The sequence below is a fragment of the Carassius auratus genome, chromosome 40 (genome assembly GCF_003368295.1).
Source record: "Carassius auratus strain Wakin chromosome 40, ASM336829v1, whole genome shotgun sequence".
NCBI lineage: Eukaryota > Metazoa > Chordata > Actinopteri > Cypriniformes > Cyprinidae > Carassius > Carassius auratus.
This window is the reverse complement of record NC_039282.1, coordinates 9,713,407-9,736,916: the sequence shown is the minus strand read 5'-3', so window position 1 is coordinate 9,736,916 and position 23,510 is coordinate 9,713,407. Positions and strand designations below refer to the sequence as shown.

The 23,510-nt window shown below is 37.3% G+C and overlaps 1 protein-coding gene across 2 annotated transcripts; it reads left to right on the top strand.

The window, feature by feature from the left end:
- Positions 1 to 543: 543 nt before the first annotated feature.
- Positions 544 to 8,117, top strand: LOC113058519 (LIM/homeobox protein Lhx1-like). 2 transcript variants are annotated; one of them, XM_026226480.1, is made up of 5 exons: positions 544 to 1,454; positions 2,773 to 2,996; positions 3,627 to 3,904; positions 5,505 to 5,670; positions 6,760 to 8,117. In XM_026226480.1, exons 1-5 carry the CDS (start codon positions 1,285 to 1,287, stop codon positions 7,137 to 7,139), a joined length of 1,218 nt encoding a protein of 405 aa, XP_026082265.1. In that variant the 5' UTR covers positions 544 to 1,284; the 3' UTR covers positions 7,140 to 8,117. The 2 variants fall into 2 exon arrangements, with proteins under 2 accessions (XP_026082265.1, XP_026082266.1); XM_026226481.1 differs by lacking the exon at positions 544 to 1,454 and adding an exon at positions 2,125 to 2,402 and having other exon boundaries at positions 6,760 to 7,139.
- Positions 8,118 to 23,510: the final 15,393 nt, after the last annotated feature.

Below are 23,510 nucleotides of genomic sequence, written 5' to 3'. Positions count from 1 at the left end.
ATATTATGTTTGCGCTGTTATTCGATATAAAATTAATAGACTAAAGAAAAAAAAATTAGCAATGCAAAGGCTATTCCAGAGTAGGCTAAGCATCCTTTTCTTTTTAAGTAATAAACGCAACCACCCACAATTACATAGCAGCTTTCACAGCATGACGTATCTTAAAGTAAGCTATTTACACATCTACCTATGCATAAACAATTCGTAAATTATCAGATATGTACCTTATCAAATGCTTCTCTCGTTCCTCGGATCCACCAGAATGGACGAATTTTGTATAATGACGAGATTAATTAAAAATAACATTTAAGAAGACTTTCGAATACCAATGTCTGTTTTCTGACTCTCCGCATTAACTAAGATATGACAGTTTCTGGGATTTTTGACAATTGGTGTCTTCTGTTCCCTATAAATAGCGCGGAGTGTGCCGGTGAAGCAGCGAGTGGATAGCTAATGGTTACTTGAACGGAAAGCTGCTGATTGGCCTTGGCCCGGAGTGACGTCAGGAGACTGTGAATAAGGCTGGCTCGTGTGCTTTCAGGAACATGCAGAACACCGGAGGCTGTTCGGGGATCGTCGTCAGTCCTGCAACGAGATGTCACGCGCATTCTGTTCACACCATCATCTTTCACCTTTTCTGTCTTACCGAGGAAACAGCTCACGCCACTGAGGGAGACGCACTTTTCACAGCGTTTGGCCATTGCATCTTTCAGAGGGACGTAAACAGTGGATACGTGGACATGGTAAAGTGCACTCTTGTGTCTCTGGGCTCGCGTGTCTCGTGTGCTAGTTCCGTCCAAGACCGGTTGCATTAGATGCTTGTTTATAAAAAAGACTTTAATGCACAACATCATCAATGCTACACTTTGTTGTTGGCCACGGCACCTTGCTTTTCCCGCAATGAAATCCTTGTCGTTGTAGACAACGAGCAGTTGGTGTTTTGAAAGATTTCTCTATGCTGGCTTTATTTATGCATCACAAAATTTGGCAAGGTAGAGGATGAGAAATAATGACTGACAACTGAAGCACTAGGCTACCTCATGAGAAGATCCTCTTTTATCATCTTGATTTTGGACCGCTACAGGTCCATCCAAATGCACAGCAGTGGTGAATATAATTAAAACTTCTTGATCTTTTGCTTTCGAACCTGTTCGCAAAGACTGACTTGGAGCATCCTTCAGCGTTACAACACTTTCCCTTCTCTCTTTGGAAAGAGAGAAAACAGGAGCAGACTCTCAGGTTGTGGACACCACGGCAGTAACTGTGGGAGCACATCCAAAGACAATGGTCCACTGTGCGGGCTGCGAGAGGCCTATATTGGACAGGTTTCTCCTTAATGTTCTGGACAGAGCATGGCACATCAAGTGCGTACAATGCTGCGAGTGCAAATGTAACCTAACAGAGAAATGTTTCTCTCGAGAAGGAAAACTGTATTGCAAAAACGACTTCTTTAGGTAAGTCCCTTGCGTGAGTTCGACTCATAAATATTACGTTTTCTTCTGTAGGTCTATTATTGTGATAGATGGTATTATAATCATTTACAGTAGCCTACATATTATGTGCTTCAGAGACACTGGTATGGATGTCCACAAGAACAATAAAATAAGTTGGCAATATTTTTAAACACCAACATACATATATAACCGGTTGTTTTACGCCTATGGACAGATGATGATGATGATGATGATGATTATTATTTTGCGTAATTTACCGTTTATAGGTTATATATAATTTAAAAATTATATAGTTAACGTTATAGTTAAGTTAATTGAGAAAAAGCTTAAAACACCATCATGCCTCAAATATAATAAATCATTAATTTCTCAAACACTCAAAATATTTACAGTGCTACTTAAATTTAGTGCATTTTCTGCATTAAACTTAAACTCAAAAGGTTGTTAAAGCTTTGCAAATCCCAAATATGTATGCAATTTTGCATGATTTCATTAGAATTTAGGACTTAAATTCACACTAACATGAAGTGTGATCTTAAGTACTGTCAACACGACCGACTTGTTTGATTCCTTGATTTGGACGCCCATTAATTAAATGCTTGTTAATTTGAATTGTTATGCAAAATGGAGAGCAGGTACACTAATAGTCTGTGTACTCGTCCGCAGCAAGGGTTTTGAAGGAAATCGCACTTTGTTTACAACGAATGGAAGCCAGGGAAGCCGCAGGGATCAATGCTTTGCCAGGGTAGTTGAAAGTGTAACGCGGCCCAGTGGCAGGCTGTCTGCACAGCCCCGTGTGTGTCTGCTGAGGTTCGAGTTAAGATGTGATAAGTGGATTTGAATAATAAACGACTTTGAGATGGAAACCCTCAGACAATCTAATCACAGACTCAGAATCAACAATATGTACAGAGAACCACAATACACATTATTGGTCACAATTAAGTGGTGAGTATTTACTGCAGTGGTGTTTTTTTACTGGAAGAATGTACATGGGGGATTATTATGCACATTAAAATACATGCAAAATAATTATAATTTTAAGTATTATAAATGTAATTTTATTTAGGCCTACAACAGAAAAGGTGTACTAATACGTACATTTTATCTTAGAATAGAACAAATAATAATCGTGATAAATATTATTCCAAAAATTACAGTGATGATAATATTAAACATTTACGAAAACTCTTTTATATACACTTAAATATAAGCAATGCTATTCTACTAATTTAGTTTGGTTTTGAACTTTATATATTTAACTGTTGTTTTACTGTGTTATAGTGACCCTTTTTTATTTTTCTTGGTCTGTTTGCAGGCGCTTTGGAACAAAATGCGCGGGTTGTGCTCAGGGGATTTCGCCGAACGACTTGGTCCGGAGGGCACGGAGCAAAGTGTTTCATCTGAACTGCTTCACATGCATGATGTGTAACAAGCAACTATCCACGGGCGAGGAATTGTACATCATAGACGAAAATAAATTTGTCTGTAAAGAAGATTATTTAAGCAACGCGAACGGAAAAGACACCAACCTCCTTTCAGGTGAGTAAAATTAATCGAATGATAAAACAAATTATATTTTGCACACTGCAAGCTCCCATTGTTTTGAACATATTACCTCTCTTTATCAATAATACTTAAATTAGTCGATACTTTGCATTAATATAAATAAAAATAAAATAAAAAAACACGAAACTATATGACTAATAAAAATGTGCTGTCGTGAATTCCTTTAATTAACATAATGACTAACACACACACACACACACACAAATATGTTCATAAAAACGTAAAGAAATCATGTATACTGTGTAATGCATGTTTTTAAAAGCATTATTATTATTTTTCCATATGAAATGAAATACAGATTTTGCTGCATTCATTTTGTGGCCTATTGCTAGCTAGCCATCTTATATTTTCTAATAATCTCTTTCACTGATCAAGACTATAGTGAATTGTGACAGTTCCGTCAGCTAAATATTTCTTTGTTCTTTCTTTGTTTATTCGTTTCTTTTGTTTGATGAAATCTTGTGTTTCTTTTTATTTTTTTCTTTGTGTTTATTTATTTCACATTCCATTGTTTAGTGTCTAACACTTCTCTGGTCCCCATGTCTAATTCTGAGGTTTTTATTTCGACCCCCTGTTTCCGACGGCCCTTCTTTCCCCATTCAGTTACAGCTTGCAGTGATCCTAGTTTATCGCCAGATTCGCAAGACCAGCTACAGGACGATGTCAAGGATGCGGAAATCGCAAACTTATCGGACAAAGAAACGGGTAACAATGAAAACGATGACCAGAACCTCGGAGGCAAACGGAGAGGACCGCGTACCACCATTAAAGCAAAGCAACTGGAGACACTGAAAGCGGCGTTCGCGGCGACCCCCAAACCAACCAGACACATCAGGGAGCAATTGGCACAGGAAACGGGGCTCAACATGCGAGTTATTCAGGTAAATTTACACACTATTGCAAATAAACTAATACTAACAAACTATATTTACTAGTAATATATAACTGCTATTTTGCTGCTAGTATTTTTGAGGACAGTGAGACACAAATGTATCTTCTTGGATGAAATAGAAAAAAGCAGACACGCGCCTTCATTGTGCCTCTTCTTTCAAATCCTTGAGGCAATACTATCTGAATAAAAATGAGGACACTTTTTTGTTGGCACCTGTAAATATTTGGAAGTAACATTTATATGGTTAGCCTTTTTATACATGACTTGAGAGATGGAGAGGCACGCCAGCTGGCATAAGACTAGTGAGAACGATGGGAGTCTTGGCAATGCAGCGCCATCACGTTTTGCGACCACATTTAGACATGCTGTGACGGTTCTCAGTCAAGTGTAAACGCAGAAATCTGTCCCTGTGTCTGTCAAAGTACCTCATACCAGGTGGTTTTCTGCGAGAAATTGAGAATCGATCCTTGCTTTTTTGTCGAGTGAACGGCGAAACAATGAGAGTCCAGCCAAGGCGCGCAATACATTGGCGAATGTGCGCCCTCATTTACGCACGATATAGGGATATCTTGGTCATTTTTATTTTTCGGAGTAAGAGATCCGATAAGAACACAGAAAAAGCGTAGTCATCATTAAAAGCCTCATAATAGATTGTTGCTGTTGGGATGAAGTATTAAAATAAGACTGAATGGGGATGAAGTCTTAAAATAAGACTGGGAAGGGGTTGAGATTAATACAGTGGTGAGGTTGGATATTTAAGACCGTCAGAGTAAACTATAATTAGCTAAAGGTATTCAAGGGTGGATATATAGATTACGAAATAATAACTGCACAGAGCCGGTTAATATATCGGTAACCACCCTCCTATTAAGCATTAATTAGAGATGTGAAGTCCCCGCTGCTGCCCCCTCAGTCGGAGTAAATGGAGGGTTAAAAGATCATTAAAGTGAGGTTAGATCCGACTCTCTAACGATAATTACGAGTGATCTTGTCACTACAATACGAATGTGTTCAGTCACTTCACAGGCCTACCTCAGTTGACTGTGAAGACACTGCTCTGAACCAATAAAAAAATGGGAACTTGACATGTAAACATTAGGCAATAGTGTCAAACTGTTAGATTTTCAGGTAGATTATCTTATTTTAATGCACCAGTCTTATCTATTTTTTTTTTCCATTGCACTCACTGTTAAACAATAATAATGTAATAAAATACAAAGTGCAATTGCTGACTTAAATGTTCAATTCAAAATGGTACCAAAGGCCATTTGCATTTCTGACTTGAATTTCTAATAAATGAAACTGAGTCGACTCTCTCGAAACTGTAAAATTCTAACACAATTTAAGCAATGCAGAAATTGTATCAGTCTCTTCCATAAATATGTGAATATGATTTATATATATATAATATATATCGTGAAACTGCATACAGCCTACATTACACAGTTATTGTTTTTACCATTCTAATTAATTGTTGTGACGTACTCAATATCACTCTGACACTGTTCTATAAACTATTACTGATTTTAGCACAAAAATGTTGATAAGATGTTAATAGATTCCCGTTTCTGTTTGTCCATGTGCACTAGGTATGGTTTCAGAACCGGCGGTCCAAAGAGCGGCGCATGAAACAGCTGAGCGCGCTCGGCGCGAGGAGACACGCGTTCTTCCGGAGTCCGAGAAGAATGCGAACGCTCGTGGACAGACTCGAGCCCGGAGAATTAATTCCAAACGGCCCGTTTTCATACTATGGAGGTAAGATATAACGGCGTATTGTAGACTTATTTATCTCAAACGTTTGTCTGAAATAGCTGGTCTTTCTCGCGCTGATTTTATTCGTTACGCCTCAAAAGTGAAAATAGTTGAATTACGCGACGAATACACTTTTTTGTTTGTTTGTTTGTTTGTTTTTCTTTTGTTTTAAATATTTAAATGGTTTGCAAATATACATTTTGGTTTCGATTGGGCTACTGAACGTGAAAAATTTAGCTATCTACTGGCAAAGTTTTCATGTTAGCCGTGTATTTGACGCTCAAATGCTTTGATATTGTCAAACAATTGATTGATAGTCGTTGTGTTGCTTTTTGAATAACTTTTGACAGCTGCTTGGCCGTTTCGTTGATTTACTTGATTTTGATTTTAATCCACAATAGCGAGCATGTTCTGGCATTATACTTTTGTCGACATTGTTTAATTGTTTTATTCAGTCTAGTTTTATATTACACACCTATGTATATATACATTAATATTGCATATCAATGATTGTATGCCTGCTATGGGGAAGACCGGGGCTTTTTGAATCAGAGTTCTATTACACACATCTGTATTTTTAATAAAGATCATTTGATACAAATGTTGATTTCAAAACCTATAAGAATTAGTATGGAATTCCTTTTTGTGAATTTGGTTATTCCAACTAAAATCCCACTATTACATATTTCTGCTGTAGCTATTGGGTAAACAAGTGCAATAATAAAAACATAGTCTAAAACTGTCTGTCAAAAATAAACTTTCCCTCAAAAAACATAAGCTTAAGTATAAATGACATTTCACCTGTATTTTCATAATCTACTAGGGGTCTTCTCTATATGCATAAAAAGGCATATCAATATCATATCAATAACAGCTTTGTTATATAGGTATTGAGCCGCTCAAAGCCTTCCTCACTGTAATTAGCAAAGCTTTGTTCTTCCCACCCAACTACATTTGTGATTTCAGTGTAACATGTTCTGTGATTAATGTGGCATATTGAGATCGACAGACTACATATTCAAAATGAAATTGTCTCCTGCTCTTTGTTTCTAAATCTAAACCCAAATTCTTGTATTCTTTGTGTATCTGCAGATTATCAGAGTGAGTACTACGTTCCAGGAGGGAATTACGACTTTTTTCCCCAAGGCCCCCCATCTTCGCAGGCCCAGACTCCTGTAGATCTCCCTTTTGTTCCATCGGCAGGACCCACCGGTACCCCACTAGGGGGCATGGACCATCCTATCCCTGGCCACCATCCGTCCAGTGAAGTACAGCGATTTTCAGACATCATGTCTCACCACCCAGGGGATTCACCCAGTCCAGAGCCAGGGATACCTGGACCCCTACACAGTATGTCCTCAGATGTTTTTGGACCCAGTCAGTCCTTTACATCCCTCTCCCTCAACGGCAGTGGATACAGCAACCACCTCTCCCACCCTCCATCAGAAATGAATGAGGGCACAGTCTGGTAGCTTCTGTGAATGGACATTTCAGCAGAGAGAAATTATGGAGGAGGGAGGGGGGGGACAGGGACACTGGCCGCACATTCTGGTTATCATTTTTGTCTCCCCCCACCCTCTTTTTCCATGTCATAAATGTGGTGGGACAGCTCACAGAGAGAGCAGCAGAGGGCAGCATGGGCATTGACATTTCCCTTTTTGAACTCATTGTGTTGATGTTCCGTTTCCTTCTTTCTTTCTTCATCCAAACTCGAGAAGAGAAAGTATTGATACTGTTGACCCATTTGCTGAATGAACTCTATGAGCTACGAGGCCCAGTGTAGCAGCGTCCCTCCAAAAGCTCAATGCGTACCACCGGTTAAACCGCCGCACTAAAAACAGCGATACCGTCAAAGACTTGTCAGCTTTACAGAGAAACACCCAAGGCGGCTGATCTAACGCTAACCTGCAATGTTGACTCCAGGAAAGATCTAAGTCGTCAGACTAATTTATTTATTTGAAAACTCCTCAGACCTCCTTGCCTTTCAAGGCTCTGCCATACTGACACTTAAACAACCTTTTCGACACTAAACATGTTTTTTTTTTGTTTTTTTTCTCGTTCTGGAGACATCCTGTTTTTGTTTCCCAAGAATTCCACCAAATCTGAAGAAGTTAGCCTTCAAAAGGCAAAATGTTGAAATGTGTATGGATGGTGAACCCTTTATTAAATGGAAGAGAACTTGAAATGTTGATATATGAAGTCTACCTTCTAAAATTATTTTAACAAGGGTCTTAAAGGGACATAGAACAGTCAACTGTTTACGTAATATATTTAATTCAGGAGTTAAAAGTATCAACCATGATTTAGAACCTCTTGATCCAGAAAAAAAAAAAGTTCCAAGCAACCAACCAAACTTTTGTATTGATTTTATTTATATTGTATGATGAAAACAAGTTTGCTGGGGTCGTGGTTCACTGTGCTAGTTTGTACAAAATGTTGTTTACAAAAAACCTGGAAAAAAAAATCAAGTAGACAGTTGCCAAATAAAAACATAGCACAAATACTGTAAAAGTGCTTTGCACCATTATCTGCAGAACGTGTTGAAACAGTGTAAGTGTTTAAAAAACAATGAGAAGTATTGACTTCTTAATTTTTTTAGTCTGCTGAAAAAAAAACATTCATAAATTGTTAATATAACATACTTAGACCTACAAGTTTTATTTTTGTGTCTTTAAAGGAAGATCCAAACTATTGAAAATGATGGTCAAATGTGCAGCAGGCAGCTGCTACTTTCTTTAAATATCAGATTCTCATGGTATGTCTTTTATTGTTCTAATAAACCTAAGCTTACGTGACCTCCAGTGCATATTAGACCATTCACTGTATAAATACAACATGATGAACAAATTTGTGAGTTTTTAATAAAATTAGAAAATATGAAATTCAGATGATAGGTGCTTTTCCTTGGACTAGCTGAGCATCTTAGCACAGGTGCAAGGGAATTTTCCATGTCTTGAGATGCTCATTTTAGCATTTGGAGGCTGGTTTCTGAAAAAGAGTGGCTGAGAATAGCACTGTGAAACAATAGCATCTCTCAGGATGAACTTGACATGGTGGAGGACACCACATAACCCTCACAGCATTTTATAATATCCCCAATTTACTCAGCAAACAAATGATTGGCTAAATCAAAAAAAAAAAAAAAAATGTTATGTGCTTATGTTATACCTTTTCTACTCTGAGATACAACTTACTGTGAATGGAAATGCCACGTCTTTGCTGATGAGAGTGATGTTTGCTTTCAGTGCTAAACCTTTCAGGGCATGTAGTCACAAGCTGAGAATATTTAAACTGATGACTTTTCTGATGCTCTTTTCTCTTAATTTTCATACTCCAAAAGAAACAAAAAATAATTTGTAATTTTTTATAGCACCTATTTGACAGTGACTATGTCAAAAAGTGACAGTATTTTTGTGTTTTCATTATTAATGTTTTATACCAGCATCAGAAATTAATTAATTCATTTATTTTTATTTTATTTACTTTTATTTATTTATTTATTTGTGTGTGTGTGGGGGGGGGGGGGGGGGGTGACTTTCAGTGGGGAGTGTATGTGGGGGAAAAACTTCACAGGTACAGAGGCAGGGAAGATGGGCATCAAATTGAGCCTGCTGTCTGGGGGAAAAGCCTTTATCTCATTGCAGTGTGTGGTTTTAGTGTGAAGGAGCCCAGCGGTGCCCCTGCTGCACCCAGCACATAATCCACTATGAATTAATCATGGTCCTGAGAGTTAAACAGGCCTGTGGGCCCTCCTGAGCCCAGGGCTTAACCACACCGCTGACTCCATGCTCTGTCACCCGGCAGGCCAAAGCTCTTTAAATTCAAATCGCATATTGATTGAACATCGACTATTGGTTCGCCCTGACCTTGTCGAAATATTAAATATAAATAGTTGGACTGTTTTTAAATCTTGCGAGCAGGATTTGAATACAGACATGCAACCCACCAATATCATAATTTTGATGTGATGGTGGTTGTCAGTTGGAGGTGATGGGTTTATGTAAATTAATACACACAGGATGTGTATTTCATGCATAGTTAATTAACTAAAGGATTTCTCTGTATGCTGTTTTTACTGATTACAAAGCTAATCAACAAATACACTGCATATTAAATATGGTCTTGTAAAATTTTGTAAAAACAAAACAAATCTACTTCACTTATTGAGTTCTTACTATCAATCATCTTAATGCACATAGCACAAAACTAGTGACATACAATGAGCATTTTAGTTGATTTTCATTCTTTCAAAGATGTAAGACACAACATAATCAAGAATAGTTTGATCATCCATCTATAGCCAATGTTCTTCTAACAAACAATGATTTTTCCAACATAAGCTCACTAGAAATACTTTTTAAAAAAAATTTTGTTCACCGCAAAACTCCAAAAATGTACCTATATGCGTGCAGTTCACTGCAGTTTCCATCCGAAATAACACCAATGGCAGTAAAACACAAACTTGTTTCATAATATTATAATATTTTGCAAATATGTCTTACAGTGAGTACTTTTTTTAGATCTCAAACTGATTGATTTAAAGACTGCGCTTTGTGTCAGAAAGACAGACAAATAGAGGATGTTGAATATACATAAGGATATACGTAGCATGTGAAGAATCCAAATGTTAGATTTCCAAAAATCAGTTTAAGAATTTGTGCTATTAAGTAACAATTAAGATTTTTATATTTAAAACATTAAATGGATTTATGAGTTTGCTGGAGTAAAACAACTGATGAAGAAATCACTTATTCTAGAATCTAACATAAACACTAACATGTGTAAATCATTTAATTTTAAGTGTTTAATTGTGGTTATCAGAAAAATAAAAAAAAGAAATACAATATGAAAGATAATAATCAGAATGCAGAATAAATCAGACATCTTTTTGCCTACTTGAGATAGAAATTTTCCATATCAAATGAGTGAGGAAAGAAAAACACTAATGAGATTACAAAGAATTTATAACTTTAGTGTGTTAAAGTGTGGCAAATCATATTTTTTTTAGGCTATATACTATGCTGGGCCTGTTAAGTTATACTGCACAGATAATTATTTATATTTTCTATTTAACCCTAAATCTATTTTCACAAGGAAAGTTTGTGTATTAATAAAGGACAGTAAAAGTAAACAGTACCATCACTTTCACAGCATAATTGGTTGGCTTCACAATCAAGATCTTATTAAATCAAGAACTAGTTTCAAAATTGGGTCTAATATATTACAAACTCAAATCCTGATGATATGGAGACAGAATCTGCAGACCATACTAACAATGACTTTGAGTGACTGTTTGATTTTTAAGCATAAAGGACTGTCCTATTTTTTGTTTGTACATTTTGACCTATATAATGCGTTGCTATTCAAATGTGAAAGTCCCATTTTGAAGATTTTTTTTTTTCTTTAGCAAATTGTTGATCAGCAAAATAATAGTTTGATAAATGTTAACGATTAATAGTTTGATGGTTGATAAAAATAACACACCAGATTCCAGGTTTATCCACAAGTGCTGCCTATCTACATTTCACAAAGCAGAATTAGCAGTGGGTCTATAGTCAGATGTATTTCTAAAACATCTTGGAAGGGACTCTGAATTGGGCAGAAGTCACCCACAAAATACTTGGCCTTTTCTCTGGAAAACCACCAGCATGGATATTTTTCACATTTTTAAACATTCATTCCAATTAAAGCGGCCTTGTGCGAGTGCAGCCATGCGCCGCTGTTATTCAATTCCATTAAAATGGATGAAGCAGTGGCATGCAACCATGCAGTTAACAGGAATTAAAACTACAGGCAAGATGACAGATTACAGAACAAATTGAGTGGTCTATGCTGAATGTGCACGTCTTTTTTGTTGTATCTTCCCTGTGTGTTGTAGGATATGTGCATGCAGGTATTTCAACATCCGCTCGGATCCATACAGCCCTATTGTACCTCAAGGGCACCTTCATACTAATAATTAATTACTGTTTTAATTATTGAATGAACAAAATGTCAAGAAATATATTCTAACATTCACTATTAATATAGTGGAGGTTAGAATATATTTATTGACATTTTGTTTATTCAAGAATTAAAACAATTCTTTATGATATTTTATAACTAAATGCTAATTAATGCATGGTCAAAATATTCACCTCGGCTCTGACTGAACTTCCAGTAGATGGAGTAGCCATGCAATTAATTAAAAACAAAAGCTGGAAACAATTAATCAGCTTGGAATCCCCTCTTCTTTATAGACCTTATTATGAGGACGACTGGATAAGAAAGATCTTTGAAATGTAATTTATGAATACTGAGGATGCAGAAGCCAGAAAGATGAATGTTTTAAGTTTTGCTCGAACAATTCCTGGTTTTTGCGGCGCTATTAAGAAGAAAATTTCCCAAAGTAATGGTAGATGTGACGGAAAATGATTCGACAGCCATTCATGCCCTTAGCTCTTCTGCCCACATGTGTTACCCAAGGTCACCACACAATGGCACTGTCCACACCTCTGTTCAGGGAACAATACAGAGTACTATGTGATAATCTTTGCCGTTAATTTACAGTAAAATAGTCTTATTTGGAACAGTGTTTGTTTATTTCAATTACAGATATTAGACAAGAGATGGGCCACTCCAGCATATGATCACATGGACTTATATGCCGTTTTTTTGTGCTCTGATTAGCTCCAAGTGGCTGAGGAGAGCTCTGTGAGAAGAACTTGGATGCTTTTATTGGTCTGTAGGGGAAAAAACATGTTCTTGATTTGTGCGTCAAGCTGTGCTTAAAAGGACTATGTCAGGCAGGATTTCATTTTACTGCCTTTTCACCTCTGTGTCACAAACAAACAAGTTGTCCTGTCTGCTTGATGAGGTGCCATCAAACAGCCATTTAGTTTTCGTCTTGAGAAAAATGTTTAAGTGTTAAATTCAGATCTTGACATGAGAGCAACTTTGCATTAGGGGTTTAATGCTACTTCTGTTGCATTATTTTCCTCAATCAGATGTTCTTCATTTGGTGTCTTCACTTCGTCAATGTGGCAGCTAGAGGAAAAATGAAAAGTCAGCCAAAGCAAACGGCTAGACACTTAGAGGCCAGAGTGAAGACTGATACAAACACATTTGAACTGTAACTATTTACTGGTGTGATAACAGTAATGTGCATTCATGGAAATGAGTGGAGGGACTCACCCTCATTTTCATACAAGATGCTTTTGGTGCAGCGCAATAAAACACATTATTTTACACTGAACAAAGCATTAATCAAAGTGCAAATGAGAATCAACGGTTTGTCACCAGCCTTGTTGTAGAAAGGTCTACCTTTATTTATTAGAAATGGATTAATACTTTTATTCAGCAAGGATGCATTAAATTGATCGAAAGTGAGAGTAAATATGTAACAAAAGATTGCTATTTCAAATACTTTCCATTCATCAAAGAATTCTGAAAGTAAAAATGTACCACGGTTTCTGCAACAAATATTAAGCAGCACAACTGTTTTCAATATTGATAATAAGAAATGTTTCTTGAGCAAAAAATAAGCAAATTAGAACGATTTCTGAAGGATGTGACACTGAAGGATAGAGCAGTGACTGCTGAAATTTCAGCTTCGCTGTCACAGGAATAAATCATATTTTAAAATATAATAACACAGAAAACTGTTTTAAATTGCAATAATATTTCACAACATTTGCTTTTACTGTATCTTTAATAAATTGAATGCATCCATCGTGCATTGAGTGCACTCGACAACAAAACAATACTGTAAACGGTCAACACAGCCAACAATATCATAATGTTATTTTTGTATTTTATGAAAAGTTTGGTATAACAGTAAATACAAAACCTTTACACAGTACATGTTATGACAGCACGGACAGCACATGGTCTCTTTCTTCTCTGGGTCTATGAGAAAAACCATGATTGATAAGCATCTGGATTCTGGCAGATTTGACCTCTCTCTCTCTCTCTCTCTCTCTCTTTCACATTACTAATACACTGCTTTAGTATGTTGTGGCAGCAGAGGCTGTGTCCTTAAGCAGCCAGTTCTGGTTGATGATTTACAGCAAAATTGCTTGTAAATTGAAGAAGAAACTGTTTTGCAGACCTGGCAGCTTTCAAGCCCTGCTCCCATTTGTCACCCAGCATTTCCTTTTGTGTATAGCACAGGAATTAATTAGCTGGTGCCGCCGGAAAAGTTTACGGTCATTATTTATGGGAGATGAAATGTCTTGGACAGAAGCCTCTCTCTGGCCCTCTATTTTTTTTTCCTGTGTTGTGGTTGTTTTTAAACTTTTGTCTTGTGACATTAATTTAGATTTTGTCAGCTGTAGGTTTTCTCTGACAGGTTAATGCTGGTGTGTCCATAAAAGTGACTCAGTGATTACTGCTGCATGGTGACGTAAAATACTGATGTACTGGTATGTAATGCAGTATGCTGTAAACACACAGGCAGCAGCCTGTTCGGCTGAATTCACATTACATACTCTCTTGAAAATTTTTCCAAAAGCAATGCCACCGAAGAAACATTTTGGGTTCCCCAAAGAACCTATTGGTAATCAATTCTTATTTATTTTTTTATTTTTTTTTGCTCAGTCTGAGGAATATTTTAATAATCTAAAGAGTGAGGAACATTTTAATAATCTAAATATTTTTAATTTTTTTGCAATGGAAAGGTTAAATGTTCTTCATGGGATGCCAATCATTGATGCCAATAAAGAACCTGCATTTTTAAGATGTGAATTATTTTCTCGCTACTCTACATGCAATGTTATTTTCCCTATCAAAATCCATTTGAAGCACATTAACCTTGTATGTCATATGTAAACTTCAAATTTTTTGCAATATTCTGGTATAGTAGGCATCAATAAGAAATATTTCATTTCCAGATAGCATCATTTTACATTAGTTAAGCCTTTACTTTGAACCCCGCGCTGCTTGAATGACAGTCAGTCAATGGGCACAGAGTCATTGGGCACAGCACATGTATACCCACATTTCCACATATTTATGTCATTTATCACAAGACTAGTTTAGAATTACATCTCTACCCTAACTGTAGCATTTATATGGGCCTTTCGCCTCACGCAGAGAAGCGTAATGTCAGGATGTCTATTGTAGCAGCGGATGTGATAATCTGCTCTTCTTTCTCCAAAGCGCCCCCCTTGTGGTGCAGCGTGGAGACCACAGCATTCCCGATAATCACTCATGCCTCTTTGTAATCAATGCCCACAGAAATAGGATTCCTTTGGCCGATGGCAATTAATAAATTTGTGTCCTTTTTTTAACACTAGTGAGCTGAGCTTGAAATTACCAGTGACTGGCTTCTCCTCATTTGCATATTTATTGCGGCACGGGGAAAAAAATTCCGGGAAATGATTGATGTGGAGCCTGCCTACTGAATCCCAAACAGCATATTATTATGGGGAGGGGGGCAGGCCAGCGTACAGTTGATTAAATTTGAAGACGGTGGGATCACTTGCCGCTACTTTTTTCCCCTCCTTTTTGTTTCCTCTCCCATTTTTTCATATCTTCGGTGATGGTGGGTGTTAGAACTAAAAGCATATTTTAATGGATGTTGACAAGAAGTGAGCTAACAAAAGCCCAAGCAAAGGATTTGCTTGAAAAGATTCAATCAAACATGTTTGCTGGGATTAATTGTGGGTGGAGGCGGGAGATGGTGGGCTCTGTGTTGGGCTTGAATGAGGTTGATTGTTTCTGGGGTCACCTGCACCGATTCCCTCTGTCATTTTGAGTGATAATTTGGAAATGTCCTATGATTGTAGCTAAAGAGCTAAACCTCTTCAATGCGCCACCCCCCTTTATCATCCCCATTCTATTGACAGAGTTCTGTTTGTTTGGAGGTGAATGGCGATTGTTAAAAAAAAAACCTTACTATTCTAATTGGATCACACGATCTAAATGAAATCATACATCCAGGAATTTTGTAAAAGGTTTCTTTGGATATGATCATTTGTGACCTGTTCCATCATTTTGTTTTAGTCGTTTTGACAGAAATACTGTATGTTCTGAGATTTATACAATGTATGCTGCTTCCTAATGAAATAATTATGTATCTATTCAAAACTGTTGTTGAATTAATCGTGGCTGTTGTAAAAACTTAAAATTGCCTCTAAATAACTATATATATATATATATATATATATATATATATATATATATATATATATATATATATATATATATATATATATATATATATATATATATATATATAAAAGTTTCCACCAATATTTTCTCTTCTCTAAAGTTCTTATGTCTAGCAAATGAACACGTTATAGACACTGAATGACTTTGCTGAAGTAAATGTAATGTCGGGTGACAAGCTGTTTTGTTGATGTCTTTCCTGGTTAAGATGGTTAAGTCCATGGTTTTACCGCAGAATTTGGCTATTTTTACTCTGTTGACCCCCGTGATTCGATGGAGGGTAACCAGAGGAAAACCGAGGAAAAAACACAGGATTGGGCTAGTTTTGAATAGCATTTGGGATGGTTTTGTTTCACAAACCTGCCAACCCTAAACTAGTTGTAAAAAGAAACAGACCATTGTTTTATTATTTCATTAAAGAGCGCCGAAACATCATTGCGGTTTTTTTTTTTTGTATTAACATTGCCGTGATTTCAAATATGAAACTTTAAAAATAACAAACACAAAAAGTTAAAGTTCTGCTTTTCCCCTTATAATCAACCAATGTGTTTCTCCTCAAATTGCTCATTGTGACTTCCGACTTGCAATGTTAGCGTATTTGTGTAGTATGAAAATCTATTGTGTGTGTTCAGAGAATCAGGTCTGCTGGCCACGTCTGGAGGAGCTCTCTTCACCCATAAAACTTACTCAGAAGTGTGCAGCAAAGTCGGATTTGTGCCGGTGAGTGCGTGCGCAGCAAATTGGCAGCTACATCAAATTATTCCCGCATTAAAACCCGCTCGCCGTAATCCACTGCAGGGCCCTGCCGCCCCTCCCCCAACTTGTAACTTTTGTCAACGTAAACTGCAGATTTCATGCTCTGCCATTAATCTGTCGGATTATGGGTGCAGTTCAGGAGGACTTATATTTTAATGAATTCCTTTCCTGGCTTAACTAGACGGGGGTGGAGTCTGAGAAGGAAGGGAGCCCCGGTTGGACACAGGTTGGTTCCTCATCATTCAACAAACCCCTCAATCGCATGTGTAAATTTGTGAGTGTGCTCAAACATGTGTCCGCCTGCATCTGCGTGAATGCCCCCCACTGTCGGCCCCCTCTCAGCATCTAGAGTGCTGTCACGCAGGGAGATGGTGGAACACTCCATGGTGCTGACACCTCCTCACACAGAGACGACAATCCTCTGCGCCACAATAAATTGAATTTCTCAAGGAGCGGCATTTGTAAAACAAGACAAATAATGAATTATTGTTACAGCAGACCCGTTACCCCTTCCCTTCAGATGTGCCTGTGCATATCTGCGCTCCTTTTCTGTTTGTTGCCTCCTTGCTTTCTCCATCCATCTCAGTATCTCTCTATCTCTCTCCCCATACTGTGCCTCTCTATCTGCATGCTGTCACAGTTCGCTGTAGTCTCTGTCGCTGTCTGCCACTATCTGTACTGCAAGCCTGCCCTGCCCCATCCCTCCCTCCCCCTTCCTCCTTAACCACTGTCCCAGTCTGTCACTGTACGGCCAAAATGAATTACTTACAAGCCTGAGAGATGCGAATGTGGGAACAGTGGCCTATCTTGCTGTCTGCCTTTGAGCCACTCATTAAAATACCCGGTTACCAAATTCTCATTTTCTCTAGCCAAACACTGGGCTGTTGTTAACACATTAGTAACAGGAAATGGTTCTACTGAATCCCAAATAGAATATCAAAGTGCAGTCACACTATACATTGAGACACATGCTGCGTATGTTTACAAATCCCCATAGCAAAAAGAAAAGTGTTACAAGAAACTGGGGTCAATTGTATAATATAATCTAATAATAATTCTGATTCTGATTCTGATAACAAATTCTATCCACTTTTCGTGTTTGTATTATTTAAATATTTTAAAGAAAATAATTATATATAAAATAAATATAATTATTTAAACATTATTAGTAGTAATCTGTTAATCAGTATTTTAAAAAAAAAGCATAAAAGCACATCATATCCTTTGTGGGCTTATTTCACATGTTCAAATCCCACCTTTATTATTGAAGACTACTGGAATGAGATGAGAAAAAAAAAAAAAAAAAAAAAACTGAAGGAATTAGCACAGCTTATTTTTCCTTAGGATAATTTTGGAATTTATGCTGTTTTATGCTGCAGCTCTGATTCTAACATCAAAAACACCTAGAAAAAAAGAAAAAAAGGGGAAAAAAACCTTCTACTGCATGTGCTCCAGTGTTAGACAATATATACCCATTTCCTCCTCTGCCAAGCAACACTGTGGAACTCCATTGCCCAAGAATTTGACACCCCGCTGCCTGACGCCCAAATCAACACGGCGAGATATACGGCTGGAGGCCAGCGCAAATTTGCATGGAACATCTCCGACTACTTAATTCTGCTTTGATCTCCATTTCCTGAAGAGGGGATTGTCTGCTCTATTGCGTGGAAACACTTTTGTGTGAGCCAGTGTGCTGTACATCATCCACCCTATGAAAAATCCCAGGCTTTGCCTCTTTCTAGTCACTCTATTTCCTCCCTCACTTTCTCCCTCTTTGACTCCAGCGGGCTTTAATGCCTTTTCTTCAAGGACAAGCATCTACTGCACATCATCTGAATAAGACTTTGAGTCAGCATGCCCTCCTGGGGCTTAAGTCCAGCCAAATGCCCCTGAGGCCTGTTTTAACACCAGGCTTCTTTTGTCAATAAATATTAATATTGGAACCAAGTACATCCAGTCCTGCAGCCATATCCTTTGAGCTCCTTTCTCGCAGTGACTGTAAGAAAAGGCAGTGGCATGGCATTGTCATTTGATGGATGTGAAAGCAACATTCCTTGCATGTAGACATGTACTAAAGTAGATGACAATATTAAACCGCCATCATTAGAGACAATAAAATGCATAAAATAAAACAAGATATAAAAATCAAACAGCTTGTATCATTGGGAAATCTGGTCACTTAAAAAAATTAGCTTGATTTTTGCACATTTGACCTTTACTGGATTATACCAGCTGAGTCTAATAAAAGCTCAACCAATAAACATCTAAGCATATTTTTCATTATTTATAATATTTTGATATTCTGACATAAAAAAAATAAACTAACACAAAAAAATCAGTATATATAAAATTTTCTTTAATTGGTCTATGATTTGGAGTTATCTTTTGCTGTTTCAAATAATCGGCTAAAAACACATCTCTTCCATCCGTATTTGACCCTCTAACTCTAGCACTCGCTATTCTAATTCCATTCTTTAAAAAAATTCCCTTTTAGAGTTGCACTCTACTCATTTGCTGCTTGTTTTCTTAAAATAATAATAATAATAAGAATAAATAACACTAATCTTTTTGTATTCTATGTTTTCTTTTCATGTATTATACAATTAACAAAACCTAAAAGACCTCTAACACTAGATTGCTTTATTGTTTTTCTATTCTATCTGTTTTCTTTTTATTTATTATATTAATTAAAAAAAACCTTGGCACGACCCTTGCTAGCATAAATGAAAATAATAATCTTGATTCAGTATTTTGCCCACATTACTTATTTCATTCAACTGATTCAGTTAAATTTTACCCGAAAACGTTGATTCAGTCCAATTTAAAAACAGGTTCAAATCCATTAAGAAGAACCAGTCATAATATTAACTCACCAAGAAGACATCACATTGCTAAAAAATGCACAACATTAGGTATAAAGCACCCATTCAAAAGATGGGTTTAATGCTGTTAATGTAGAACTCAAAACAACTATCAAAAGATTCGAAAAATGATTATTGCTAAATGGGAGGTTAGCACATACGCCTACATATTTTCCTAAGAGACAGCTGGAATGGTGCCCAAAACATGCACAGGCAGTGTAGGACAAAGAAAAGCATCAGTGAAAATACACCCACACAAAGCAAGCACAAATGATACATTACATAGCGAATCAGCAGCTAACCAGTAAGCAAGTGCCAGTTAGCATCCCTCTCAACCGAGACACACCTGAGACAAAGCAGCCTGTGGCTTCCGTCCTGGGTCCTGTTTTCAGTCTGCTCTCTGAGCCAGATTCATTACCACTTGCAGCAGGGGTATTAAGATATGGCTGTATTAACAATGTTGTCCGGTATCTTAATTGAATCTATCCCTGTTGCACAGCATCTGGATTATGTTTACCTGAAATATAAGCAGCTTGACACTGGAACATGGGCCCGCTGATAAAACACTGGGTTATTCGCTCCAATCCTAATCCCAACTATAATTTGCTCCCGCTGGATATATCAGCTCTGTGTAAGCTGCTGATTCATTTCAGAATAGAAGTATTTGCAGGTAGGATAATATATTATAAACAGGGATTTTTTTTTTCACACAGACAGAACAGGTGGCTAAGAGACTATAACCAATGACTGTCTAGGATGTGTAGGAGATCCATTCAAAACATTACGCTTAATAGTACAAGCAATTTACAATTTGTATAATGCCTTTGTGTAGAGGGACAGGTTTCAGAAACTCAACTCAATGAACTGAGCTGTAATTATGCTTAATTCTGGATTTAAGCACCTCGCTCAAGGGCACAGCCTCCCAGGATCTGCACCTATCACCCCTCAAACCAGACCTTTGAGCTGAAGCTGGACTGGGGTGAATGTTCCGGTGCTAGTCAAGATGGGGAGGGGGTCTGCATGAAAGATGGCTTTGTAGTGGCTGGGTGCCCGGGCTCAGGGCACTGCAGTTTTGTCCTTCACGGGGTGACATACCCTCGCTCAAGATATCTTGTGGAGGGAGGTGCTTATTTCCTATCGGTTGAAGGCTGATGAGCTAGTCATGTATTAGGGATTGAACTAAATATCCAGTTGTGTGTGTGTGTGTATGTATGTCTATGTGTGCGGGTCTACCGCTGTGCTACCACTCCTGAGAACATTTCAAGTCCTCATGTGTGTCATAAATCATGCCTCAGCAGCCAAGGGCACACTGCGTGTGTCACAAACACACACATGCACATATACACCATTGATTTTTTTAGTTTTTATATTGTTCTAGTGATATTTTAATATATGCACTAAAAATGGTGGTGAAATAATTTCACACTGAAAAAGAAGACTTGAAATAGTATATTCTTGTAAAACATACTCCAAAAAAAAAAAAAAAAAAAAAAAAAAAAAAAAAAATATATATATATATATATATATATATATATATATATATATACACACACACACACACACACACACACACACACACACACACACAAATAACACATACTATAGATCAATATAACCACACACCTACACATATATCCCAGAAATATTATATATAGTATTATATAACATGAAATTGTATATATGTTTTAATTAATATTTTTGTTCAGGGATGGGCAGTATTTCAAATACATGTATTTGAAATACAAAATACTATTTTTATACTAAATTTAATCTGAGTATTTCTGTAGTTTCAAAATACATAAAATACTTTTTGACAATCAACCTCTTTATTAGATTACTGATTTCCTGTATCAACAAGTATACAAAATTACTAAAAACAGAAATAAATCATTAAGATTGTATTTGAAATACTGTTCATCCCTGCAGGAAATCAGCAGTCTAATAAGGAGGTTGATACCTTGTGTATTTAGAAAATTCAAAAATACTCAGATTAAATGTTTAAATGCAAAATACAATTGTTTTTCAATGCTATTTAAATACAAAATAGTATTTTTATTTTTATTTTCAAATACATGTATTTGACATACTGCCCATCCCTGGTTGCTATAATAATAATATTACATTCTAAAATTAATAGACAGACAGACAGACAGACAGATATATATATATTTTTTTTGATACAATGACAATATAAAATATAATTATTTAATATCTGAAATATAATCACAGTTATTGTATAAATAAACTAGTATTTAATGAGCTTTATTTATGAAAAAGTCACTCACACTTCTGTAGACCAAAACACATGGACAAAAACATGATTGAAATGTTACGCTGCCTCACTTCCTGTCCTGATGCTTCCAAACTGAGTTCAGACAGGCACAGGAAGGTATGTGCACGTGTATGAGGGTGTATGTGCATACGGTCTTGCTCAATGGACATGTTCACTCAGTGCTCCCTGCCATGCAACACTCTCTCTCCCTTTGCCCCGGTTCTCCAGGAACAGATGCCAGGAGTGTGGCATGCGCGTGTGCTGGGGGAGTGGGTTAATTGGGGTAGTAGTGGGGGTTAATTTCAATTAAAATTTCAACTAATGGAGGTCAGGTAAGTGTCTGCAAACACCTGATTAAAACAAATGGTCCTGCCAGTCAAAACTTTATCTTGGTCACCTCCCGGCGGATCGTCCCAGCAAGGTAGATGCAGGAGGAAGAGATGACAAATGTTGAACGAGGGGGTGGCGGGGTGCACTTGTTAGCGTCGCATCTGCTGGTAGCAACTCCGAAAGCGAGAATGAGAGCGATAATGTATGTGTGTGCGTAAGAGGAAGAGATGAGTTTCCAAGGGGGAGACGCGCTCATCCCTATCCGATCGTAAGCTTGCTGTGCTGACTGCTGCCGCCATGCTTCTCCATGCATGCCACAGCAGCTCATAACATCTGGCAGGGCCCTGGAGGTGTGCACCCGGCCAGGCACCCCACCGATGCTAAATATGGCACGGGGTTAACGCAGAGCTCCCCAATCACTTAGCCACTGTCTGGCAGCTCAGCCACCACTGCTTCTTACTCAACTACAGACATCTGTGTTGCCGCCAGCCATTCTCTCACTCTCTCTTACTGCGTCTTCATTCTGTACTTTTGCACGTTTGCCTGTGATAAGTAAGGTGTGTTGTGTTCAAAGTTTTGTGCATGTGGTTGTTTATACAAAAGAAGAGATAAAATGAGATCAGTTATGTGTCTTATCTATGCTGCTATTCAAATATTCTATTTTTTATTGATTTACTAAATGTTAATGTTAATTCTGTATTCCAATTCCATTTGAATATTTTTTTCAAAATAATAAAAAATGTCAGGGTGGTATAACTGTCCTGATGTCATAATGCCTCATTAAAAGAATAGAAAACTTTATGAAGTAGTTTTGTGTGCATGTATGTGTATAAACACACACACACACACACACACACACATGCGTACATACTTTGGGTATAGAAAATAATCACCCTTTAGAATAATAACATGTTGTTGCTTTGCAGCCTGAAACGAAGATGGATACAGTTTTTGTTTTATATCCAGCTGTACTTACTAAGTGCCACTTATAACATCCAAGAAAAAGGTATAACACCAAAAAAAAAAAAAAAAAAAAAAAAACCCTGAATCACTGAGTAGTAAAAAGGACCACCCCCCTCCTAAAAATGACTTGTGTATCAAGTCAATCAGGTGTAGCTGATCACCTTCTCAATGACACACAAAGCCATTTGACTTTCGACTGTGATCGGTTGTGGTCAATTTGATTAGCTCAGCATGAAAAGAGATTTGCTGAAGCATGTCAGTCCTTGGTAGTGCAACTGAAGCAAACAATCAACTATGGTTGGCAAGACACTGTCAAAAGATCTCCGGGATAAAGTTGTGGACAAGCACAAGTTAGGAGATGGATACAAAAAAAGTCAAAGGTTTATTAATGACTAGAAGCACAGTGAAGTCTGTTATTAAGAAGTGGAAGGTATCTAGTACAACACAGACCCTCTCTGGATCAGGACGTCGCTCCAAACTGGATGAAAAAGCCAGGAGGAAACTGGCCAGAG